Source organism: Macrobrachium rosenbergii, chromosome 19 (genome assembly GCF_040412425.1).
Source record: "Macrobrachium rosenbergii isolate ZJJX-2024 chromosome 19, ASM4041242v1, whole genome shotgun sequence".
Classification (NCBI taxonomy): Eukaryota; Metazoa; Arthropoda; class Malacostraca; order Decapoda; family Palaemonidae; genus Macrobrachium; species Macrobrachium rosenbergii.
In genome coordinates, this window is record NC_089759.1 from 25,996,657 (window position 1) to 26,021,656 (window position 25,000).

A 25,000-nucleotide genomic window follows, 5' to 3' on the forward strand; every position below is an offset into this window, starting at 1 on the left:
TAACCAAGAACACACTCGTTCATAAAACATAAAATGACCACAGACCACGGGCTCAGTTTCATTTCCAAGGCCCTATGACCAACTCCCCTGTTGGATAATGCATGAAGATACATTATGAAACTGCACGAGATGTAAGCATTTGGGAAAGTGACAAATCCCTCGCAGTTATGGTCGGAGAGCGGAATGCTGTGAAAATGTTTCCATCAACTATGCAAAGTTCGCTCTGGAGTCACTGTATGAGTTACATGATCCTGCTGCGTCTGCCCAAGAATTAGACCTCTGGCCGGATTCTTTTGAAATGTAATAAACCACTGGGGGTTAATTACCTTGGTTGAATCAGAATCTGAATTTACTGTTTTGCACGAAATCAAATCTGACCATATAATAATAATAATAATAATAATAATAATAATAATAATAATAATAATAATAATAATAATAATAATAATAATAATAATAACACTGTTGTAAAATAAAAATCCACAATTATACGAAAAAGTTGTGTTATTTATTTTAATATTTTATAAACAATGCTACTTATTTTCACAAAACTGGATTTTTACAAAACATGTTTCACAATGTGAATTTCTTTGCAATAATAATAATAATAATAATAATAATAATAATAATAATAATAATAATAATAATAATAATAATAATAATAATAATAATAATAACTGTGCTATGGACACAGGCATATAATAAATGGCAGTGACAGATCTAGCTAAAGTTAATGAGAACTAATTGCAGTAATAAAGGCACTAGAGAGACTACAGCGCTAATTAAAGGAGTTAGTGCAAGAGGGATTTAGTTTCTTGAAGTCGACGGCAATTGAAAGAAACGGATAAAACGGGAAATGAATCACAAAATCAAGAAACCTAAAAATCAAACGAAAAACAAATACTTTTCAAGATTACCCTTTATACAACTAAAATGTGACACAAAACCTGTATTTCATTCTCGTGGAACAAAAAAAAAGGGGGGATCTTATTTGTAAAACCAGGGATATTAATGTTGCTGATTCACAGGAGCAAAAACCAGCTTCATAATGAAGTGATGAGAGTCATAAGTCATAATTATAAGCACGACAACAAACAGCTGAATACGAATGAAGGAAACCAGATGGAAGCCAAAGAGATGTGACATAATCACGTAAGTTAAAAAGAATAAAAGCTGGAGAAATCTATACATATTACAAGGGTGGTGCAAATAGGCTACAGCTAGTCAAACGATAGCACAACGTGGTTTCGTGTTTAGTTTGTTGAGAGAGAGAGAGAGAGAGAGAGAGAGAGAGAGAGAGAGAGAGAGAGAGAGAGAGGTAAGTGTAAAGGGTGCAAAGCTCCAGACCGGTGGGAGGAGTGAGGACAAGTCTGAGACCTGAAAAAGCGTTCGTATGTTTGATGGTGCGGTAGTCCCAGGCAACATGAAGGTGAGTGTCGCATTGTGTGTCTGGAGGAGGAGGTGGGGTCATCGCACTAATGATGAGCTTACTGTGCAGGTGCTTGAAGCACTTTATTTTTTTATTACTAAAGCACTTTCTTTTTTTTTTTATTGAAGCACTTCCTTTTTTTTTTTATTGACAGTTCTTGCGGCAAACTTAGGTTACATGATCAAAATGCCGCTGTTTATTGATGGTCGCTCCCGAAATATTCAGAGTAGTATCAAATTCACGTCACGCTTCATTTGCACTTATTCGCAATGTGAACTATTACAATGACCGCTATTATCAGGGTTGCTGGTGTTGCTGCTGTTCGTAATGAACATGCAATCTGATAAACGAGGGACAAGGCCAACGCATAAAATGTAGATATGAAAAAATGAAATGGAAGACGAAGTTTCATATATATATATATATATATATATATATATATATATATATATATATATATATATATATATATATATATATATATATATATATATAGTAGTTGTGTGTTATATAAAAATTTATAATATAAACATTACATATAAAATAAATATATATATATATAATATATATATATATATATATATATATATATATATATATATATATATATATATATATATATATATATATATATATATATTCAAAATAAAAGGAAAACGAAGGCGAAGAGAACAGACTTATATTTGGGTTGGCGGCATTCCTGACTATCATCCGATGAAGGGTGGAGACTTTACTTGAAATCTAACTCCCTTCTCTTTTCCATTGGGCCTATTCGATTATACATAACTCAAAAAAAAAAACATGAAATAAAAGAGAATACGTGTAAACAATAACTGAAAGGAGGAAGTCAAATTAATGAATATACGAATACAAAACAGTGTTTGTGCGTACCATTAAACAAGAAAAATCAAACACAGAATCATAAGAAACCTTGGTGCCGTAGGCTATGGCACAGACCGAGATTCGAGACCAATAAATATACTGTCGCTACACTGCTTTTGGCAACTATATGTGGCATCACAGATAAACCAGCAGCTCCAAATAGCGGCAGAAACTCCAAAATAAAAGGAAAAGGCAAAACAAAGGACCAACAATAATTAACAGTAACATACTGCATTTCATAAATATATCTTCAAAGGTAACGGTTGTTATAGTCCCCTTTCGAGTTTAGAATTCTGGTATTTTAGCAAGATTCTAGAGGATCGAGTTTACTATGAATGCGGGACATTGCTATGCGACCGTACACATACACACACACACACATATATATTGTATATATATATACTCGTATATATACATACATACATACATACAGTATATATATAAATATATATATATATATATATATATATATATATATATATATATATGTGTGTGTGTGTGTGTGTGTGTGTGTGTGTGTGTGTGTGTGTGTATGTATGCCGTAAGTATTCAAAATTAACTTAGGAACAGCGTGGCTCAAGTAGGATCGATGGATTTGTTTACGTAATATGGCGTCGCAACGAACATGGTCATCAACGCCGCGTTCCAAAGGACTGATAGTGTATATAAGTAAAGGTACAACGGATACTTATTTTGATGCGCTATTTTTGTAAAATACCTAACCATTTCTACCTCAGAGAGATTGTTAGGTATTTTACAAAAATACAGCATCAAACTAAATACCCGTTGTACCTTCACTTATATATACTATCAGTCCTTTGCAACGCGGCGTCGATGACCATGTTCGTTACGACGCCATATTACGTAAACAAATCCATTGATCCTACTTGAACCACGCTGTTCCTAAGTTAATTTTGGAATACTCTACCGCATATATACATATATATACATATAATACATATATATACGTATATATGTACATATATATATATGTATATATATTAACCATTTTATTATCTAAAAATATGTAATTTACTAAACTATGAAATACGGATTTTCTATACAGACACTATAAAACAACTCACACTGCAGAGAATATAAATCCTTGGAAATGCGAAATAACATGGACTTCCATGAGGTATGTAAATTCACGCAAGGGTACGTGACACTTCATCAAAAACAAGTGCTTCCTATTCAGTGGTTGACCAATGTAACATTATAAGCCTTTAATGCATCACCCTGCGTAAGACGAGTCTCCCTTTTTTTTTATCATATAACCACGCCTTTTTTCACTTGCATACAACATAGATCGGGCCTTGCATTTGAATGTGAGGTCGTATTATGAGGTCACATTATGCGGGCATGGGCACGTGATACAGTATAGCGATTTATTTGACAATTATAAGTACAGTTGTTTAAATAATCTTCCTGAATGTTTTCATTTTTCATTATATAAGGAAGGAATAGAACGGTCAAGTCACACACACACACGCGAGTATAACTATATAATATAATATAATATATATATATATATATATATATATATATATATATATATATATAGATAGATAGATAGATAGATAGATAGATATATATTCATATATATATATATATATATATATATATATATATATATATATATATGTATGTATAATATATATATATATATATGTGTGTATGTATAATATATATATAGCCTATATATTATACGTATATATATATATATATATATATATATATATATATATATACATATATTAATACACAGATATACAAATAGGTAGGAAACCCAGCAGCAACCCTCAGCATTCAATACATACACGACGATGAAAAAAGACCACAAAAATCCCCTTCCCTTTACTTACACAAGCAAAACCTTCACTTACTTAAAAAGCCTTTAGCACGGCTCTCCATTTACACCGAAAAAAAAATATATATATAACAAAATGCAAGGAGAAGCCAGCAGCTCCCACTCACATACACAACAATAGCCCCATCTGCCGCAAGGAAAGTGAAAAAGACAGGACCCCATATATGCAGTTTATAAGCCCTCTGGCGATAAAGTCGGCGGCATTGCCATGTACATACGCAGCAAGAAGTGAAAACGAGAGCAACTAACCAGAGAAGAAAAAGGCATCTGCACTTCTTTATGATAATGTATAAACGCGGGTAGTGCCACCCACAGTTACAGAAGTACACACGCTTAGAAAGGTATTGGATCACAAATCCCGTCTAGATACAAGCGTATAAGGAACTGAAATGTATGTCCCACCATTTGTACACATACGAAGTTAAATGAAGTGCCTTGTTGCATGTACGCACATGAAGCGAAATAAGGGATCAAGCTTCCATTCATACGCACACGGAAAAGTGAAACTGAGAAGCTTCCCACTTCCATAATTGTATACACAGAAAAGGAGAGGTGAAAGGGATATTGGCAACTTCCTACTCCACACATACAAACACACACATATATATATTTATATATATATATGCATATATAAATATATTTATAAATGCATATATATTATAGACGTGTATATAATATATGTATGTATGTATGAATAAATATTCCAAGGTAATCCGACAGGCATCTGTCAGACATATGCATGCAGCGAGAAGTAATACGAACAGGCTTCTAATCACATACGCTCGATAAGTGCAGCCTGGTTCACCTCCCAACACATACAAGAATTGAAACCGGCAGTCTGCGTCCTTCACCCTCCCCCTCCCCCCTCTCTCTCTCTCTCTCTCTCTCTCTCTCTCTCTCTCTCTCTCTCTCTCTCTCTCCACACCCCCTTTTACACTCGCAAAAAGAATTTAAACAGGCAGCCGTGACTTCTATGCCAATTTTTTGGTTCTTTCTACCTACCACTGCTATTCATTACAACTCGTGGTGTGAGCGCAAGTTTTCCCTTCCAACATATCTCTCTTCTTCCGACAGACTGATGAAAAGAACTTGGGACGTTCAAGACACTGGGAAATTAAACGAAAAACAGAAAATTTCCCTCAACCAGTTAATCTCAATCATTATAAATGACGTCCGGAGGTTTTAGTCTTTACTCATAAAAAGAGAAAGCGCAACCTTCAATCAAGTCCAAGATTAACAACTCACAGAGGCTTATCAATTCCAACGAAAAGAAATCCCAAAAGACCAAATTTCAAATCGGGACTACTGTCGATAAAACAAAATGACCTGAATGAACGACGGGGCTCAGCCAGAGAGGTTAATGGATGATGGATCTCCCAAAATGCATGAACGGCACTCGAGCTAAGGTCAGGCAAGTTCAGCGCCGAGGTGAAACAAAAGAGTGCTGAATAAAACGCGTATTCTTCTTCTTCGCCTTCTCAGGACCTATTACGTACTGGAAGAAAATGTATTATTTCAGGATACTGTCACACTTTCGTCCACGTAGAATGTCGAGGATACACATGATTTTTCACGTTTATAAAAATAATTATACACTTTCAGTAAATGTAGGACAAAAAAAAAGACATAAATAAAGATAGGGTACATTTTTTTTTCGAAATTATTTTCGTCGCACGACATCATATTCGACTTAGTCATGACTTTGCGTGGAAATATAGCCATTTCGTTCGTACGCTAATTATGAAAGCTTTCATAGAGAGCAATTACCTTAAAAGACAACTTTAGGATAAGCATATTCTCTTATAGGAAAATGAAGATTGGACGTGTCATCAAATGCATCACGCACGTCTTTTGCCATTATTATTATTATCATTATTATTATTATTATTATTATTATTATTATTATTATTACTTTGCTTTTCCTATACGGATGAGTCAACTTGTTGAATAATAATAATAATAATAATAATAATAATAATAATAATAATAATAATAATAATAATTGCTTGTCCCATTACTATTATTATTATTATTATTATTATTATTATTATTATTATTATTATTATTATTATTATTCAACCAGCTGACTCATCCGTACAGGACAAGCGAAACGGCCATCAACTTGTCTAGCAACCATCCAAACAACCGGATTTCCATACGTGTCAAAACAACACATTGTTCTATCACCCGCTTGAGATTGATTGCGTGAACTTGGGGAAACTCCACAGATGAGTCCAGAAACTTGTACCTTTCTGCTAATCTATGGCCGGAACGAGATTATCTTACATATATTCACTAATTTACAAGATGTAGGGGCTTCCAATCACCGAAAATCGTTCAAGAAATAATATTACTCGTTATGATTATTAAAAACGACCTTTTTATTTTAATCAGCGCAAAAGGAAAATCTACTTTTGAGGTCTAGATAATATTTGAAACGTTTAATTATTTAGAGTATGCCAAAACAGGCAGTAAACGCGACTGAAAATATCAATTTGGTTCCTCTTAATTTCAATTTTTTTACGGCTGGAATTTATTTCATATTACATCTTTATTAGCTATTAACGAGTTTGTCGATCTTCTTAATGACACCCAGTCAGGTTAGAATAACCAATATGTAACTTTTAAGTTAACCAAAAGCCAACTTTTAATCTGTTTGTGCTCTTAACCATAAAACTATTTTGGAGCTTTCATGATTATTGTCACTTTGCCCGTGTTTATTATTTTACTCATATTTTGTGCCAAGGGCTTTATCATAATATTTCTAGGATTTTTAAAATCACGGGTAGATCATAACAGCGCGCAAGGGGTAGCAAAAACGCCCAAGCACTAGGGTGAAAATATTCCAGTATTTTAGCTTTGGTAGAAGGACCAGTAAAGCATGAGAACACCCAACCAACCAACCGACGGTCTCGGAAGGAGACTCGTTAGAAATAGCCTTCCTTTTATAGACTGAAATTGATTTTAGTTATCAGCATAAACCGAGGGTCGCGGAGCGAGCTGGGAAAATCTAGGTCCAACGCACCGCCATCATCATGGGTGTAATTACTTCGGGCTCCGGCAATTTCACAGTTACAAATGAGCCAAAGACCTACAAGAGACAATGTTACATAATCGTTTCGGATGGAAATACGCAATCTAGTGCGCACAAACACCCCCCTCCTGAAGACTGTCCAGGAGGAAAAGAACTATTAAAGAAGCTGGCTCAGGAGAAATATGGCAGGGGAAATGGGGAGGATCCATTTTACATTCCCCTTAAAGTAAATAAAAACAAATCTTTTCTTCATAATACGCTCCGCATATTATTGCAGGGTTTCCTTTAGCCAAACATGACAGCCGGAATCCAGGAAAAAACTGAACACAGGCTTAACAAAAATACATCAATACTCCATATAATAAAAAAAAATGGAATTCTGTCTTGGAAGTAAGCTAACAACGATCTGTTTATAGAAATTGACTATTTCCTCTCTAGCATCCACTTACAGCAAAGGTCCTCCCTCATGGAAATAATTACCGTGTGACAATTTTACCGCAAATAATGACACAAATGAAGTATCAATAAACACAAACATTTTTATGGCAGCTGAAAGAACAATAGTCAACTGGAAAACACTGAATACATAAAGGAAATAAATCCTTTATCAAGGGCGTTGTTATTGAGAATTTGATACTTGTAAATTGTACACATTGGTCACGGAAAATATATTTAAAAATTATTTATTTAAAAGTAAGGCGATCGCGTTCAAAGAAGTTGAAATTAAAATCCTTAATGAGAGACTGATCATTACATTTATTTGGAGGGGAAAATAATATCGAATGTCAGCGTCAACAAAGACATTATAGTCTTTCAGTCACTTGGCAGTTGTTCAACACAAAATTGATGCCTCTAATATTGAGTGATCAAGTTTTGTCATCTCTTTTACAATTCATGATATTTTGCAGCCTTCAAGCAAACTATAAATATTGACACGTGGCCAGAGTAAGACAGACAAATGGCTATTCTACTGCCTCGTTAAATCTTCAAAAGTCACATGTTTTTATCATAATGTGGCTGTAATAGATTTTGCACTTGGTACACAATTTCTTATTAATCCAAGAATTTTCCTTTTCGCAAAGTCCCCCTCCTTCAGATTTCATAGTTTCTGTATCAAGACACGAGACTCAATATCAGCAAATTATGCCTTGAATATGTGGCAAGTTTTCAAAGCGCGTTTGTCCTTTTACTCTAAGAGCTTTATAATGGTTCTGAGAATTAGTGTACCTGCTACTGATATATCTGTCATGCTACAGCGGCCAAGACTTAACAGTACCGGCATCGAATATCTAAAATCCGAGGGACCAAAACCCACATGAAAAAGCATACAGTATTGTAATAGAATGGAATATTGAGTTTAGGCCAAAGGCCAAGCACTGGGACCTATAAGGTCATTCAGCGCTGGAAAGAAAGTTGAGAGTAGGTAGGTTTTAAAGGTGTAACAGGAGGAAAAATCGCAACTGCACTTTGAAATAATTGTTAGGAGAGGGTGGACAGCAAGATGGAAGAAAGATAATATGAAAGGAGGTACTGTAAAAAGAATGAAAGGGATCGCAACTAGGGCCCGAAAGGACGCTGCAAAGAACCTGTAGTCATGCCTACAGTGCGCCCCGTGAGGTGCACTGACGGCACTACCCCCCCCCCCCCGCTTCTACGGGATGTGTTGTAATAGACGGGATGAATTTGTTAAGCACCAAAGTAACTCATCCCACGAAGTAAACAACTTTAAGAAAAATCACTTGAAAGATAAAACAGAGAAGAGGAAATAGATAAAACGCATAAAAGTGAGAGCAATGTTTTTAAACTTAGCTGACTACATTAAAAAAAATAAACAAGCCTAAAATATATGACCATGAAGGCCACAGTGCTTTTGACTTTGTTATATGAGCATAACAAAGTCAAAAGCACCTGAATACCTGTCGTGAAATTCCCTTATTTTGAGCAATTTAAACTGATCAGTTGGTTTCCTCATTACACAGTATTATAAATTTGAACATACCTTATTCCAAGTAACCTATTTTTAAGGGCTGTGAATGTTTTGTTAAAACTCACACCAGAATGCTGAGTAAGCAAGCCATTTACTTGTCAAGTGCTGATAAGCTGGTTCCACTTGAGGCTAATTGAAACCATTAAAGACAGGGTGACAGCTAGAGTGCTTCCACTACTTACTCCGAGGTTAAACTTGAATGCTGATAATGATATTCATAAATTTCGTTACACCGGGTGGTTCAAAACTCCACGGCCGATTCAGCTGCCCTGTTTGATTAAAGGGTACACTGTAACTGTAACCCTCAACACAGTTTCTTGTGTTAAAGTCTACCCAATGCTGCTTTCGGCAAAAGTAGTGATTGCTTTCTGCGGGAACAATACTGTCAGTGTGTACTTTTAACAAAAACAGAAAGGGATGAACAGGAAGATTTCATCATGATTGGTTTATAACAAAAGGAAAAGTGGTTTATTTAGTATAAGCTTAATTGTGGCGCAACATGTGAAGAAAACCGTTTTAAATCACGGAATCAGCATTACAGATTTCATAACAGAATGAAATGAAATTCTGCTTGGTGTGAAATATGTTATCTGATGGCATGAAATAGTAATATTGGTATGGTAAAGGTAGTACAATAAGTAAAAAATTATTCCACTTTCGAATATTGAATCTAATCCTCTTTGTACCACAAAAAATTATGCTGTCAGTGCTTTTACTGATATCTTGTCAGAAACTCTCCAGTTTGAATTTATAATTGTTTCAATAACAAACTTCACTTCTTACTTCAAAGAATTTCTAAGCACAGGAAGATGACTGCAATTCAGAAGTCGTCTCGTTTGGCGAAAATCCTAAATCCGGAGGTACTTAACTATTAACAAATGCCAAGCCTCGGTCAAGATGAAATGTGGTTCTTAGATAGAAAAGGTTGAAAATTATCTATATTTTCATAGAGATTTCCTTTGGGTTTCTTGATTATTAAAGCGAAAAGGAGACATGCTAAATAAGGACTGAATAGAGTAGAATATAGGATTTAGACCAAAGGCCAAGCGCTGGGACCAATGACGTCATTCAGCGCTGAAAGGGAATTGATAATAAGGAGGTTTGAAAGGTGTAACAGGAGGAAAACCTCTCAAATGCACTATGAAACAATTGTTGGATAAGGTGGAAAGTCAGATGGCAGAAAGAGAATATGAACGGAGGTACAGTAAAAGGAATGAAAAAGGTTGCAGCTGGGGGCCGAAGGGACGCTGAAAGACCCTTAAGTAATATCTACAGTGCACCAATTGAGGTGCACTGACGGCACTAACCCCCCTAGGGGGGATAAGGACTGAAACATTCTCACTGACGCACAGCAAGGAAGATTTCAACACTGAATTAAGTATACATGCTCATGTACTTTTCAGAAGGTACAGCATCCACAATTTCAAATTGGTGAATAGTTTTTCTTTGGAAGCGTCAAAGTTCAACTTGGGTTGTTGATCAAAATTAAATCACTACATGCTGCTAGGTTACAGTCAAAGGAATGCAGACCTTTACATAAATTACACTGCTCGCTAAGAAATTCCAAGTCCTTCGCAAAAGGAAATATGCTTCATAAAAGTCACACAATATAATTATTCACTTTGAAGAATATTCCATCGAAAGGAAAGTCGCAAACGGCAAATACAAGGCTGCGAGAAAGTTCAAAGTTTTTAACGTTATTTTCACGGGTCCTTGATAATAATAATAATAATAAGAAAGGTCTTAATAAAAAAAAAAAAAAACCTCGAGCTAAAAACAAAGAAAAAAGTAGCCTGAATTCTTAGGCGACTGAAAAATGAAAGCTTTTGTAGCGGTTTCTGTACATTACACAACAAAGGAGACCACCGAAAAATCCAGAATTCTTTTCTGCCGTCTATTCATCCAAGATTGGCGTCGTGCATTGTTTCGAAAGGGCTGTGTTTGGCTAAGTTGCATATTAAGTGACGTAACCTACATACTCCCTGACAGAATTGCAGACGTGCAAATAAAAGAGAGAAGGTTATAAACGTTAGGAGAAGCTTGGCGAGAATCACTCGCAAAATGAAAATATCGAAAACCTTTTTCCTTTCTTGATAAAGATAATTGTATTAATTATGACCCATGGTGGGCTTAAAGTATAGGCGTGTGTGCGTAAGAAAGAGAGAGAGAGAGAGAGAGAGAGAGAGAGAGAGAGAGAGAGAGAGAGAGAGAGAGAGAGAGAGAGAGAGAGCGTAAAATGATTAAGAACTTCTCCGGAACGGAATATTTAATAAGTAAGGAACATTCCAAGGACCACTAGAAAGAATTTATGTTACCTCAAGAGGACTGACAGAAGAAGGAGAAGAAGAAAAAGAAGAAGACGAAGAAGAAGAGTCAAAATCTGTTCGAGAGTGGGAATAAGACTTCTCAGGATTCCAAAGTTTATCCACTTCTGGTGTTAACAACTCATAGTCTAGTGGCTTCACTTACATCTTCATTTACGGAATTTTTTCTTCCCTTTTTTTTTTAACAGACGAAATATGGGCTACACACTTTTACAGTTTGCTTCAAAGAAGCCAGACCACCGGAAACGTATCAAGTCAAGAGATGAGAGAAGTCAGAATATCCATCTAGTACTAACCATCTCCTCTAGTTCACACGGCGAGGCGCAGATGCGCGTAATTTACCGAGCACTTCCCATTTTGAACTGATTAATTATTCTGACCATAATTCCGACCACGCCTAGGGCTTTGCGTGGATCAACCGCAACTTTCAACTTTTATTTATTTCTATTTTCTCTTTTCTGTCGACTTCGTATAAACTTTGGCATGTAAAAGGAAGCTTCTTTCTTTTTCGTTTGGTCCCTGTTTGAATATTCGTTATCTCTGGAAACTAAACTACCTTTTGAAGTAAAAAAGAAAATCTAGAATATTTCCCGCTTCTGGATGTTCATTAAATATATATCACTTACATTATTATTTTCAGGAAGAGATAGAGATCATTGTGATCATTATCTTTCTAGGCGCATCTCAACTGCAGTCTATGTTACCATGAACTATGCTAACAGTTGTGCGAATTACAATTTTTTCATGGTTCTCGTAATCTGTCATTATATGCGGTAGCGTGATACGTTAATTTGGCAGCATCTAGTAGTATCGAAGTTATCGTGGCCTCCGAGGCACTCTCTCTCTCTCTCTCTCTCTCTCTCTCTCTCTCTCTCTCTCCAACCAACCTCCCCTACCTCTTCCTCCCACCTCAAACAAATTTACCCGAATTCCTATTTCTCAGAACTACGTCCCTAATCCTCTGAGCACACAAGGAAACCGTGCGTGGAGCAACAATGAAAGTACAAACGAAATGCAAGGATGACAAAGCTTTTAAAAAAAAAAAAAAGACAGGTAAATTAGAGTTCATGCGGAAATGAGGTAAATAAAGAAGAAAAAGTCGCAATTGGTTCCATGAATAATAGCTTCCGCCTAGCCGACGCTGGTAGAAGTAAGAAAACAATTTCCTTGCTAGCCATCTTTTATTTTCTCATTTCAAATGTACCCTTAACATAAGAAAGAGAATACCATATATAAAAAAAGGACAATGCTATCTCATTCTACTTCGGACACATCCTTCTTACAGATATAAAAAAAAACACAAATATACAAACGATCCTATTCTACTCGTCTGAGACGAACATAGGACTAGAGTTCCCGTCCTTGCTGGCGTTCTAAGCTTCGTTCTTCGAGACTACCTCCAAGTACGACGAAAGGAAGGAAGAAAAGAGAGAAGGCGGAAAGAGGAAACCTCCCATTTCTCGGCGCATTTTCAGTGGAACAGAAATTAAGGTAAACTTACACTCGACCCACAGCGATTAATCATCAAAGAAAAAAAAAAAGTAAACACGATTACCGTGGCTTGTTTATGAAGGCCGTATCGAACTAGTTCCTTCGGCCGAGTTGAGGAAACAAAATGGAGGGAGGTGAACGGCTAGAGACTTTTTCTTCTGTGCGTTTTTTTTTCTTTTTTATTGCTGTTAGTTATTCGTTGCTACCGGCATACTAATGCTTGCCGGTTTGAGAAGGTAGGCCGAACTCAAGGCGTTTATGAGGGCTTGGTATCTTTTGTTGAAATAGGGGCCCAAGACAGAAACCCTTTTGGCTCAAGAAATTTTATCCACACAAAAACTAGTTTTTATATATATATATATATATATATATATATATATATATATATATATATATATATATATATATATATACATTATATATATATATACATATGTGTGTGTGTGTGCAAATGGTAACACAAACCTTGTTACTTAGGTATAACTCCTAGAGAACTTGAGAGAGGGTTTTATTACGTCATAGCCTAAATGAAGGTAAAAATATCTCAAATCAGACTTTCAAGTCGACTTGAGGTAAACTATGTGGGAAATTGAACCCATACCTATACGCACACACATTTTATATATATATATATATATATATATATATATATATATATATATATATATATATATATATATATATATATATACATGATATATATAGATATATATTTATTTATATATATAATTACATATAATATATAAATAGATATAAATATCTTTCTAGCTGAAGTACTGAGGTACAGTCGTTTGAGTCTCTCAAAGGACTGATACTGTGTACAAGAAGGAGTAGAGAAATGGTATACAGTAGTCGCATTTCAGTGGCAGCGCAATGATTTGCTAGGGCCCCACGCTGGCCGGATACCAGCCCAAGGCCAGTGTCATTTCACATGGGTGCGAACTGGTAACCATGGTGACCAGTAACCAAAAGAAAATGCGTTGGGAGCCGGGTACTGGCCATCTTACTTCCTGGAGGCGTGGCCAAGATGTATTGTTCAAGTTAAGGTGACCAAATCTTAGCCCACGTATTTGTGTGTCACTTTTGTAAGTTTGCTTGAACAAGACGAGGCTGTTTATGAATGAGATGTTTACGTACACCGTGACAGCAACTCGTGATTAAGCATTTCAGTCAGTAATTAAAATTTAACCAAATCAGTAATCGGATGTTAGAAGAAAAAGCACTTATTACCCCTACTCTGAAAAAGAACTTCGTCCAGATACCAACCGAGTTTTAAAATGTGGGTCGTGAATGACATTTAAAAGCTGTGTAGCACAATGTAATAAGCCAGACTCAGTCTCAAGCACTGGTAAATTAAGAGCTTGAAGAACGCAGTTTCCGAAAACCCAAGCCGTCACATGATGTTTCAAGAAAAGGAGGAATATTAAATAAACCTCCCCCTTGAAATACTGCTCTAATAAAATTTTTTAAAAGGTCTATCAACACAAGATAATACAACCAATGTCCGTTTACAATAGTTGGCACAGGAAGTACATAACCTTGCTCCCTTAAATTAATTAGCATAGTATTTCTGAAGATATCGACTCGACTCACTGATCAAGAGGGGAGACATGTAAACAGTTTATTTTTTTTTTTTTTTTTTTTTTTTTTTTTTTGGTGGGGGCTTGCGAGGATTACAGGAACTGTAAATTTAATAAGCCACCAAAGGAAACAGCCTGTAATGGACACAAACCTACACACAATGATATGTTCATTCTGCGGTTTATGGAAACTTTGATTCCGCCCAACTACTCCAGTTACATAATTAAGGGAATTTTTGAAGCGGAAAACGCAACATGATACGTCCCCATCAATTAAGGTTTCTTAATATTTTAAGGTTTCTTTATATTCCAAATAACTTTCCTTCCTTCTGTACTACAGAGAGGTCCGAGAGGAGTTTTGTTTCACCTTTCCCGTCTAACTTTTACTTTATCCGATTGACGTTCAAAGGAAATGGGACGAATTTAAAAGGAGAGCGTCACATTTCCCCTCATATAGCGATCATTATGTTGGGTCTTGGTATCTGCTCCGCTTGAGAACCCAGGTGGAATTAATTGGTAATTACAGTGATATAAACAAACAACGGTCTCAGATTTCGAAGACAATGGAATTCTTTCAAATCTGAGAATTTTTTCAGCGTGAAAATTACGCTCAAAGACAAGAAAACTTCGAAAGACTGATGATGCCATGTATTTACATTGTAATCAAACTATGTCGGTTCTGAGTACGAAGCAGAGAAAAATCTTCACAATGTGGGATCTTACAATCATGTACATTGCATGGTATTCTCTCACCGAGTGATACAATTCACTCCAGTTCTGTATCACTAGAAATATGACGTCATTTTGCGCCATCAGAAGCACTTTTAAATGTCATGAACTTTTCTGACCTAGGCTACCAGACACAGCAAATAATCTTCTTGCAATGTTCAGCCGTACAGTCCTCTGCGTCTCACGGTTATATCACATTTGGGTCACAAAGTAGATGACATCTGGTCCCCTTTTAGTGTACAATGTCCCTTGTGGTATCCTTTCCGTGTGATAAGGAGGTCATAAAACTTACTAACCTGGTACACTACATGCAGCCAGCGATTATCTTTCTAATTGGGTGTCATATAACCATGTACAACTTACGGTATAACTGCGGCACTGGTTACAAAGCATGTCGCTTTTGGCAATCTGCTATGCTTTCAATTATGTCATTTTGTGCCATAATAATTGTATGGAATTGGGGTATAAATCTCTGAAAACTAGTCTATTACATGCAGCATGCAATTATCATTGCAAAGAGGAGTTGTACAATCCTTTTTGGCAAGGTTCTCCTGATCTCAAACGTTACGAAATAATCAACCATATATATATATATATATATATATATATATATATATATATATATATATATATATATATATATATAACCTAAATTTTGGCAAATTAACTTGTTGAAAACTACAAACACTTGTATCTTTAAGTTTCTAATCCGATGATAATACGGAATTACAGCTCTTTCCTTGACCAAGGAAATATACCAAATGCTTCAACACTTCAGTGCCTGTCTGTATACGCGTGTCTCAGTACGTTACAACAATATCTCAAGAATGGGTTAACCAATGTCGACGAAACCTGCTGAAACACGTTCAAAGTGGCTTCTCCTAAAAATACTTTTAATTTACTGCTATGATTATTCTTTTCGTTCCAACGACACAGATTTGCAATCACGCTCGGATGCAATGTACGTTTCACTACCACATGTCATAATGACCTCCGCCAGCAAAGTATGACGGAGGTCATTCAAGATTTATACGGACCCTAAATACCAACCGGATCTTGCATCTACATCTCAGGCCTTCCGTCTTGCCTTCCAGGATTTTACAGGTAAACTATACTTTCAAAGATCAAAAATATCTTCGATTTACAATTTACTGACAAATATTGCGTAATTATGGTATGCTTACGCAGGAAGATCGCTTAGCCATTGCTTTTTAAAGACTCATTATTGCAAACGAGTGATTTTAACTAACCATGAAAAATCCGCCAGACAGATCCGTTTTCATAAAATTCTCAGGTAAATACGCTCCCCAACAAGGCTTTCTACATCACGTAAGCCTAAACCATAAAACTAAAATATACCTATAATTTAAAAAAAATTTTTTACACAGAATTCATTACCAGGACTGTGTAATAACAAAGATCGTTAACATGACTCATATTAAAACTGGTGAATGAAACACAACACGAAACTGAAGGAAGCAAAGCACGCATGCGCTGTACTCAATACATCCCTTCTAAGCAGCTAATAGAACATACAAAGCGGCATCCCAGTAATGCCACGCATCGTGAAATCTATCAAGTTCAGTAACATGCTCATCAGTGTAACTTAATAGCTCAAGTGGCGTATCCAAACTGTTTTCCGTCTTCCACTATCCTTGGAGAAACATGACAAAGTTGAGCTGTCAAACGCATGGCATTCATTCTTTCACCGAATCTATCTATCTCTCTCTCTCTCTCTCTCTCTCTCTCTCTCTCTCTCTCTCTCTCTCTTGAGAACAGTCAATAATCCTCACTAGTCGTTAATCCAATTTATTATATCACCTACTGAACATTAATTCTCTCTCTCTCTCTCTCTCTCTCTCTCTCTCTCTCTCTCTCTCTCTCTTGAGAGCAGTCAATAATCCTCACTAGTCGTTAATTCATTTTATTATATTACCCATTGAACATTAATTCTCTAAACATTGCACGCACTATTAGGTATGTCTGTGTACATATTTAGCATGCATATACATTTTATATACATACACCAACTTTCTATCGCAACTTTAAGCGCACTTACGTACACGCTGTATGTATATATGTCTAAATACGTAGTTCAGCTTCGAAATAAAATGAGATACCAGAAAAAAAAAAAGTATCAGCATCCGAGGACGCCATAGGCCTGCCACTCAAAAGGAAGGTCATGAGCCTCATAGAAAACAGAGAATGAGAGAAAAATCCAGAGTCGAGTGGGGTTGGCAACGTCGTGAAATATGTTTGGGAGGTGGTGACACTGCGGGTGTAATGTTCCAAGCTGAGAGGAGTTGCCTGCCTTAGTTCAATTGCAGCGACGCGTCGTCAAAACGACCTTGAGACGGAAAGAAGAGGATTTGTAAAGACGAGGGCAGAGCTGTTGATCAGACGAACTGCCTTTGATTCAGTTCAGTTCTGGCAAGGGGAAAATACGAATGTCTCAGACATGACAGCAGAACGGACAAGGAAAATATGAGGCTACAATTACCAGAATGAGATGAGAAACTGACCGCTTCAATTTAAACTTCATATTTCTTACATTTAGATTTGGCAGTTGAATGCACCGTGTACACGCAAATGTTGATAGAGTAGAAATGGGGAACTGTGCTGTTACCAAGTAGAATAAACAGATTGAGAAATATGTAGAAATCGTCCTGGAAACACTGCAACATTCTAAATTAAAGGCTCCCGATTTAGAGGCTTTATAAGAATTGAAGTTGATCGATAGCGGTAGAGAAATTTCCGAAAGATAGCTAACAACAGAGGTTGCTTTGGGAGGGGAAGTGAGCGCAGAAGTGCACAGGACTGCATTATTGACATAACCACAAATAAAAAATGGTAGAATTAAGAATAGCACTGAAGAACAGAAAAATAATAAGCGAGAGACCAAAACCCTGAGGTACACCACCAAAAATGAAGAAACGCGCAGAATTGTGCTGTCAACGACAGATTGTATAAAACAGAAACTGTTGATGGTAGAGTAAGACAGTAAGATGGCCTTGTACTAGCACGGGCTTTTGGCCGAACATAGATAGAACACAGAATGAGCAAGATAAAATGTAAAAGAAGGAAGTAAGTAAACACAGACAAATATATAGCAGCGTTTGCAATCACTGTCCATTATTCTTTGCATTAGACGGAAATGTACATAGAATATGCTTCGCTTTTCGAATATGAGTCTTGAACCACGAGTTACGAAATCTTTCGCTAAACGAATCATTATGTTTTTTTTGGAAAACTATAATGTTCAACGTCTTTCATTTTTTCCCTGTCATAGAAAAAGTATATTTCGACTGAACTTTCAACTTGCTTTTCTGTCACGCATGTGAACTTCTTGAACTTTTGAAGCTTACTGTCTCGACCCCAGACAACACCCAGTTGCTTAATTGATAAATTACTTTAAAACGGAAGAGAAAAAACTGTAATTCTAAACTGACGTCCTTCCACTAACAACAATCTGTCGTGTATGGGTACACAAGCTTACATACAAGAACTCCTTTCTTTACATACAAGGTCAGATAGAATGTCTTTTTAACTCACGCTTCATAATAGCTTTCTCTCTCTCTCTCTCTCTCTCTCTTTCTCTCTCTCTGCTTCGAATAAGTCCATTATATAATTGTTACCCTAGCGCTTTCATAACACTGGAATTCCGGGCGCAGTGGGAACCACGCAAACCGTGTACTGTAGTTCTCGCAAGAAAGTGGACTGTAACTAAACGAGTTGCGGTTATTTAGGGTTGTGAATTAAAAACCCGTGGCTACGTCGTCATATCACTATCACCACTGTCAGTATCATATTCGTCATCAAGCAGCTCCAGCCGCCGCAGCAGTAGCAGTTGTGGTGGGAAGGAGAGCCGTTTCATTTCAACGGCAGTTTGCTTCTTGTACGTTACTCATTTTTGTAGGTTAAAGTGGATGGTTTTATTGCGCCACTGGATGTGCAAATTTCCAAGAAGTAGGGCTGGGGTGGGGTGAGGAAGGAGGGGGAAGAGGGCGGGGAGACGGAGGGGGCTTCAGCAAGCAAAAACTCTCCGAGTACGAAGGGATTCTAACAAAGGGGGTTTGGGGTTACAGTGAAGAAGCCGGCAAGGTCACGGCCGCTATTTCTGCTTCGTGTTTTTCATAATAACACTATTTTTTTTTTTAGTTTTTTGGAGACAATTGAATGGTTAGGATTCATTTCTATCTCCTCTTCTTCTCAAATCTTTCCTTGGGTTTTTGTCCGCCACACACAAGCTCCCCCCTCCTCCCTCCCAACTCCTTCCGCCAACTCTGAGGTCACAGATCATCCGGCGAAATTTTAGCAAACGAAATGATGCCTAACACAAGGAGAATTTCAGCCAGGGGAAACAAAGCCCGTGTCATTTTGGACACCGGTCCATCTCGCACCTCCCCGATCCCTAAAAGAAAAGCAGCCGCAGCAGATAATCGTGATGTTGCTGAAACGAAGAGATACGTGAAGGAAAGAGTTGTAAGTCCAGGACGTGTTCATTTTCTTCGCTTTCCTCCATTGACATCATGATGGTGAATGGCCCAGTACTTGAGAACCTCTGAAAGAGAGCACGAAAGGGTGTTTCCGGATGGTGACCAAGAAAACGTAATGGCGGCGCTCCCCCTCCACCAATTCTCAGCAGCTACTGCAGATTCTCGCACGAAACTTGGCAGTTTGCCATCGAAGTGTTTCCCGTGGCCCAAGGAAACAAATTCGCTGGAAATTTAGTGGAGCTGACCAGCGATAGATTCTCGCTTATAGCGAAGAGAGAATCTACATTCTAAGCCACGGCCTAAATCAAAGGAGAGAGAACGAGCTTTCCAAAAGGAGATCACTGACATCAAAGCATTTTCCAGGAATAAGAAAGAGCCTCGGTTAACAACCGTTTCGTGGCCAAAATCAGGCTTGCAGCAAGTCTAAACAGGCTAGATGAAATCTGAGACCACTGTCTCACGCTCATTTTTAATCTCTGAAAAGACCTTCAGCTTTGATGCCACTGAAATTATTCAGCAACACAAAAAAGGGGGGGGGTTTGCCTATGAACGTTACGGCTTTGGTTTGATTTTAATTCCGGAGCTTTCGTATCTCTCTCTCTCTCTCTCTCTCTCTCTCTCTCTCTCTCTCTCTCTCTCTCTCTATTCCAAAATGTATATTGTATTCTAAAGCACAACTCCACCTACAGGATAACAGCCCATACAGAGAAGAAGGTTTGTCCACCGAAAAACGTCGATATAGGGTAAGCGTTTGTGACAGGCCCTGCAGCATGGGGAGGAAGAATGAAGAGACGCGACAACAAAGCCTTTACTTGCAAATGAAACGTAACGATTTCCGCGTTCAAACATCAAAAAGAAAATTACCATAGTCAACATGGACAGCATGGAAACTCATTCAATGTTCTTTTTCTCATTATTTTTTTTTCTTTGCAGATTTACTTCGAGTGGCTGCTACGTCATAACTAATTCAGCTTTTGACCTATATTTGGCTACTACGCCACCATTAAAGGTTTGTTTTCATAGAAGCAGGAAAGTCCTACAGAAGGTGACAGAGAGGGCATTAAATCGTTTGGTTGTAGACCAATGACATTTTCTGACCAAAAATTAACTGATGAATCCACTGAAAATAAGATATAATCATCTTCATCCTTCCTTACGTCATTTTGTCTGTTAAGTCCTCGTCATATAAAACGGTCTGGTCCGAACAAAAAAATAAACGAAATATGACGATACGTTCGAGTCCATAAAAGGCACGACCAAAAAGAATTTAATGAGCATAAGATGCATAATGCTCACATTCATTATGAAAGCCGACACATCTGGCCATCTGTGACGGAAGCGAATTTCGGAAGGATTTTCCTCATACAGTTTCTGGGAGCGAATTTCGGAAGGATTTTCCTCACAGTTTCTGGGAGCGAATTTCGGAAGGATTTTCTTCATACAGTTTCTGCGAGCGAATTTCGGAAGGATTTTCTTCATACAGTTTCTGGGAGCGAATTTCGAGAGGATTTTCTTCATAAAGTTTCTGGGAGCGAATTTCAGAAGGATTTTCTTCATACAGCTTCTGGGAGCGAATTTCGGAAGGATTTTCCTCATACAGTTTCTGGGAGCGAATTTCGAAAGGATTTTCTTCATACAGTTTCTGGGAGCGAATTTCAGAAGGATTTTCTTCATACAGTTTCTGGGAGCGAATTTCGGAAGAATTTTCTTCATACAGTTTCTGGGAGCGAATTTCAGAGGGATTTTGTTCATACAGTTTCTGGGAGCAAATCACGGAAGGATTTTCTTCACAGTCTCTGGGAGCAAATTTCGGAGGGATTTTCTTCATACAGTTTCTGGGAGCGAATTTCGGAAGGATTTTCTTCATACAGTTTCTGGGAGCGAATTTCAGAAGGACTTTCTTCATACAGTTTCTGGGAGCGAATTTCGGAAGGATTTTCTTCATACCGTCTCTGGGAGCGAATTTCGGAAGGATTTTCTTCATACCGTCTCTGGGAGCGAATTTCGGAAGGATTTTCTTCATACAGTCTCTGGGAGCGAATTTCGGAAGGATTTTCCTCATACAGTTTCTGCGAGCGAATTTCGGAAGGATTTTTTTCATACAGTCTCTGGGAGCGAATTTCGGAAGGATTTTCTTCATACAGTTTCTGGGAGCGAATTTCGGAGGGATTTTCTTCATACAGTCTCTGGGAGCGAATTTCGGAGGGATTTTCTTCATACAGTCTTTGAGAGCGAATTTCAGAAGGATTTTCTTCATACAGTCTCTGGGAGCGAATTACGGAAGGATTTTCTTCACAGTCTCTGGGAGCGAATTTCGGAAGGATTTTCTTCATACAGTCTCTGGGAGCGAATTTCGGAAGGATTTTCTTGACAAAGAGTACGAAAACGATCCCCGAAAACAACCATTCAGTGGTACTTGAAGCCTCTGCGTCATCCCGACCTTGCCATTCCTGTGTTGTGGATATTGCATGTCACTCTCGTGGAAGAAGGCACGGTTATTGTGCGTGATTTTTCCACGAAATTCGCTTCCGTTTGACCTTGATCAAACTCGTAATCGAAGTCTACACAGAAACTTAATATACATATACATACAAACCTATTACATATACATACATGCATACGTTATATATATATATATATATATATATATATATATATATATATATATATATATATATATATATATATATATATATACTTAGACGATTATTCCAAAATGAGGTGCGCGGTTTTTTTATCGAAAAATTACTGCGCAGTCAAACCGTACAGCGCTTGTTTTCTCATTAAGTCTATTCAAAATCCGAAAACGTACATACATAATTACATGGACACATATACAGCATAAAATACAGGTACGTATTAATGTACATGAAAACAATTGTAAGTAATCGTAGAGAAGCTCGCATAAGACGTGCAGCAATAACTTCGTTTGCCAGCACAACAGAGGTTATTACGAAATCTCTGTGATCGTGTCAATAGCGTCTTTCCTCGTGCGTTCACTTCATCTATAATTTTCTCCTCCTGTCTCTCTTTCTCCTACTTCGTTTTGGACGTCAGCGGATCAATCATTAAAGAACCGATTACGTTTGAATGCGGGATGATATAAGAGAGAGAGAGAGAGAGAGAGAGAGAGAGAGAGAGAGAGAGAGAGAATAAGTGGTCTCTTTTCTCCCCTTCCTTCCTCCATTTGCAGTTGGTCAAATATTATTCCTTGAAAAACAGAGAGAGAGAGAGAGAGAGAGAGAGAGAGAGAGAGAGAGAGAGAGAGAGAGAGAGAGAGAGGTTAAGAGTGCGACACTTACCTTATTGCTGGTGTGGCCGGTAGTCAAGAGGTGATAAATATTTCAATATTTCCGATTTCAAGTCACCAACTTGTTTCAGTCGCGGTATTTTTTTTTTATTTTGGGTGGGGGAGGTTTTTTGTGTTGCTGGTGTAGGTGAAGGACGTTCAAGAAGTCACTGATCAGAACGAAACAAACAGAATTTAACTAAGATTTTATTCGAGAGAGAGAAAAAAACGACAATATTCGACAGCAGAACAGTTATGGCAAGATAATTGTTTAGGAGCAGTTTGGTACAAGACAAATAATCATTAAATATCGGTACTAATGAAGTCCTTTTTTTGGGGGGTGGGGGGGAGGGGAAGGAGCAGGGGAGTGGGGGAGTTGGAGGGAAGGAGCGTAGAACTCACTCTTCACGTGGTACGAGAGATCGATGGGGGTAGGGGTAGAAGAGGCAGAAGAAAAGAGGCAGGGCCACAAGGAGAACCCACTACTCTCCTGGATTTCACACCACAATGAATCTCAGGTGTAAATGATGACGAGGGTGTTGTTTGTGTGTGACGTGCGTGCGTTCGTAAGAGAGTGTTTGTGTTTGTTTATGCGTTTGTGTACGAGTGCGTGTATCCCTTTTTTTTTTTTTATTTTATTCACCTGAACTTCAACGCTCAACGACGACCCCAGAGAGAGAGGATGGAACTTTTCGCACCTCCCAAAAATTACAAGGTCGACCTCTTCCTCGAAGGACGTTCCTTTGGCGATCTGCCGTTGCACACTTTTGGAGGGAGGAGGGTGGGGGCCGAGTGATCGGCTGGAGGGTTAGCGTAAGTCCACCGCGCTACAATTCTTCCAGAGAGTAGTCCTCCTCGCCTCCTTCTGGTCCCTGAGTATTAGAACAGAGCTCTTACGAGCATGTTCATCGTGATAACATGAGATGAGGATCAACACTACTACGATTTAAGAGCGAGGCTTAATAAGAGCCAGCGTTGAACGACGACGACGACGACGACCCTCAGTACTTGATGCGATGCCTACACCAGTTTCGGAGAGCGAGTGAGAAAGAAAGGAAGAGAAAGAGAGAGGGGAAATTCTGAGTGGTGTGTATCCGAGAGCACAAGCAGAGGGGGGAGAGAGCGACACGTCAGCGTGCTTCTCCTGCCCCGGTCGCCACTGGACTGCCTGACACACTGGCATCAGTGGCTGGGCTACCTCTCGGCTCACGTCCCTACGGTGGTGCTGCACTATCGATTTTTAGCGCGTTCAGGTCCCGAGAGCGGGTGTCTGCTGCTTCTCCTCTCACTCTCCCTACGATTAACAGCAGATACTGTGGCACAAAAGGGCTCAAAATAAGCATACCACATCATCTCGAAAACGCCTTTCCGAAAGCAGTTGCTTTGGCATAAACTCGCCGAACTCGCTGTTACGTCGAGGAAAGTATGTGCACCTCAAGATCACCTCCAGAGGAGAGGAATAGAAGAAGTACACGTCCTGTAACAAGAGGCTGGGATCATTTTACACAAGCGTTTCATTATTAAGAAGTTACATAATCAACTCAAACTGCATCACCAAAGGAATAACTAGGAAAGTTTTCTTCTTTCTGGTTTTACTTTTTCGAAGAACGTCCATCAACGAGGAAAGGTTCATCAAGTCATCAAAAGGACATTTGTATAGACAACAGAAAAGGAGAAAAAAATAGAATAATTCACACATCCACACACACATGCTTACATCACACACACACACACACACACACACACACACACACATATATATATATACATACATATATATATATATATATATATATATATATATATATATATATATATATATATATATATATATATATACTACGTGTGTAAAAATACTCATACGGGTTCAGAATTTATCTGTACATCTA

General features: G+C 37.8%; 2 protein-coding genes across 13 annotated transcripts in view; both read right to left on the reverse strand.

The window, feature by feature from the left end:
* The window catches only part of LOC136848759 (acetylcholinesterase-like), a 219,232-nt gene extending 194,819 nt beyond the window's left edge, over positions 1-24,413 (reverse strand). For 4 of the 12 annotated variants that reach the window (XM_067121341.1, XM_067121332.1, XM_067121339.1 and 1 more), the window contains exons 1-2: positions 23,514-24,280; positions 23,125-23,281 (exon numbers count right to left, since the gene is read on the reverse strand). The gene's annotated coding sequence lies outside the window, so the exon portion shown is untranslated. Of the gene's footprint in view, positions 1-23,124; positions 23,282-23,513 lie in introns of all 12 variants that reach the window. The other 8 variants (XM_067121335.1, XM_067121330.1, XM_067121344.1 and 5 more) reach the window with 6 other exon arrangements.
* Positions 21,610-22,155, reverse strand: LOC136848518 (17S U2 SnRNP complex component HTATSF1-like). The gene has a single exon (XM_067120788.1). It carries the CDS (start codon positions 22,153-22,155, stop codon positions 21,610-21,612), a length of 546 nt encoding a protein of 181 aa, XP_066976889.1.
* Positions 24,414-25,000: the final 587 nt, after the last annotated feature.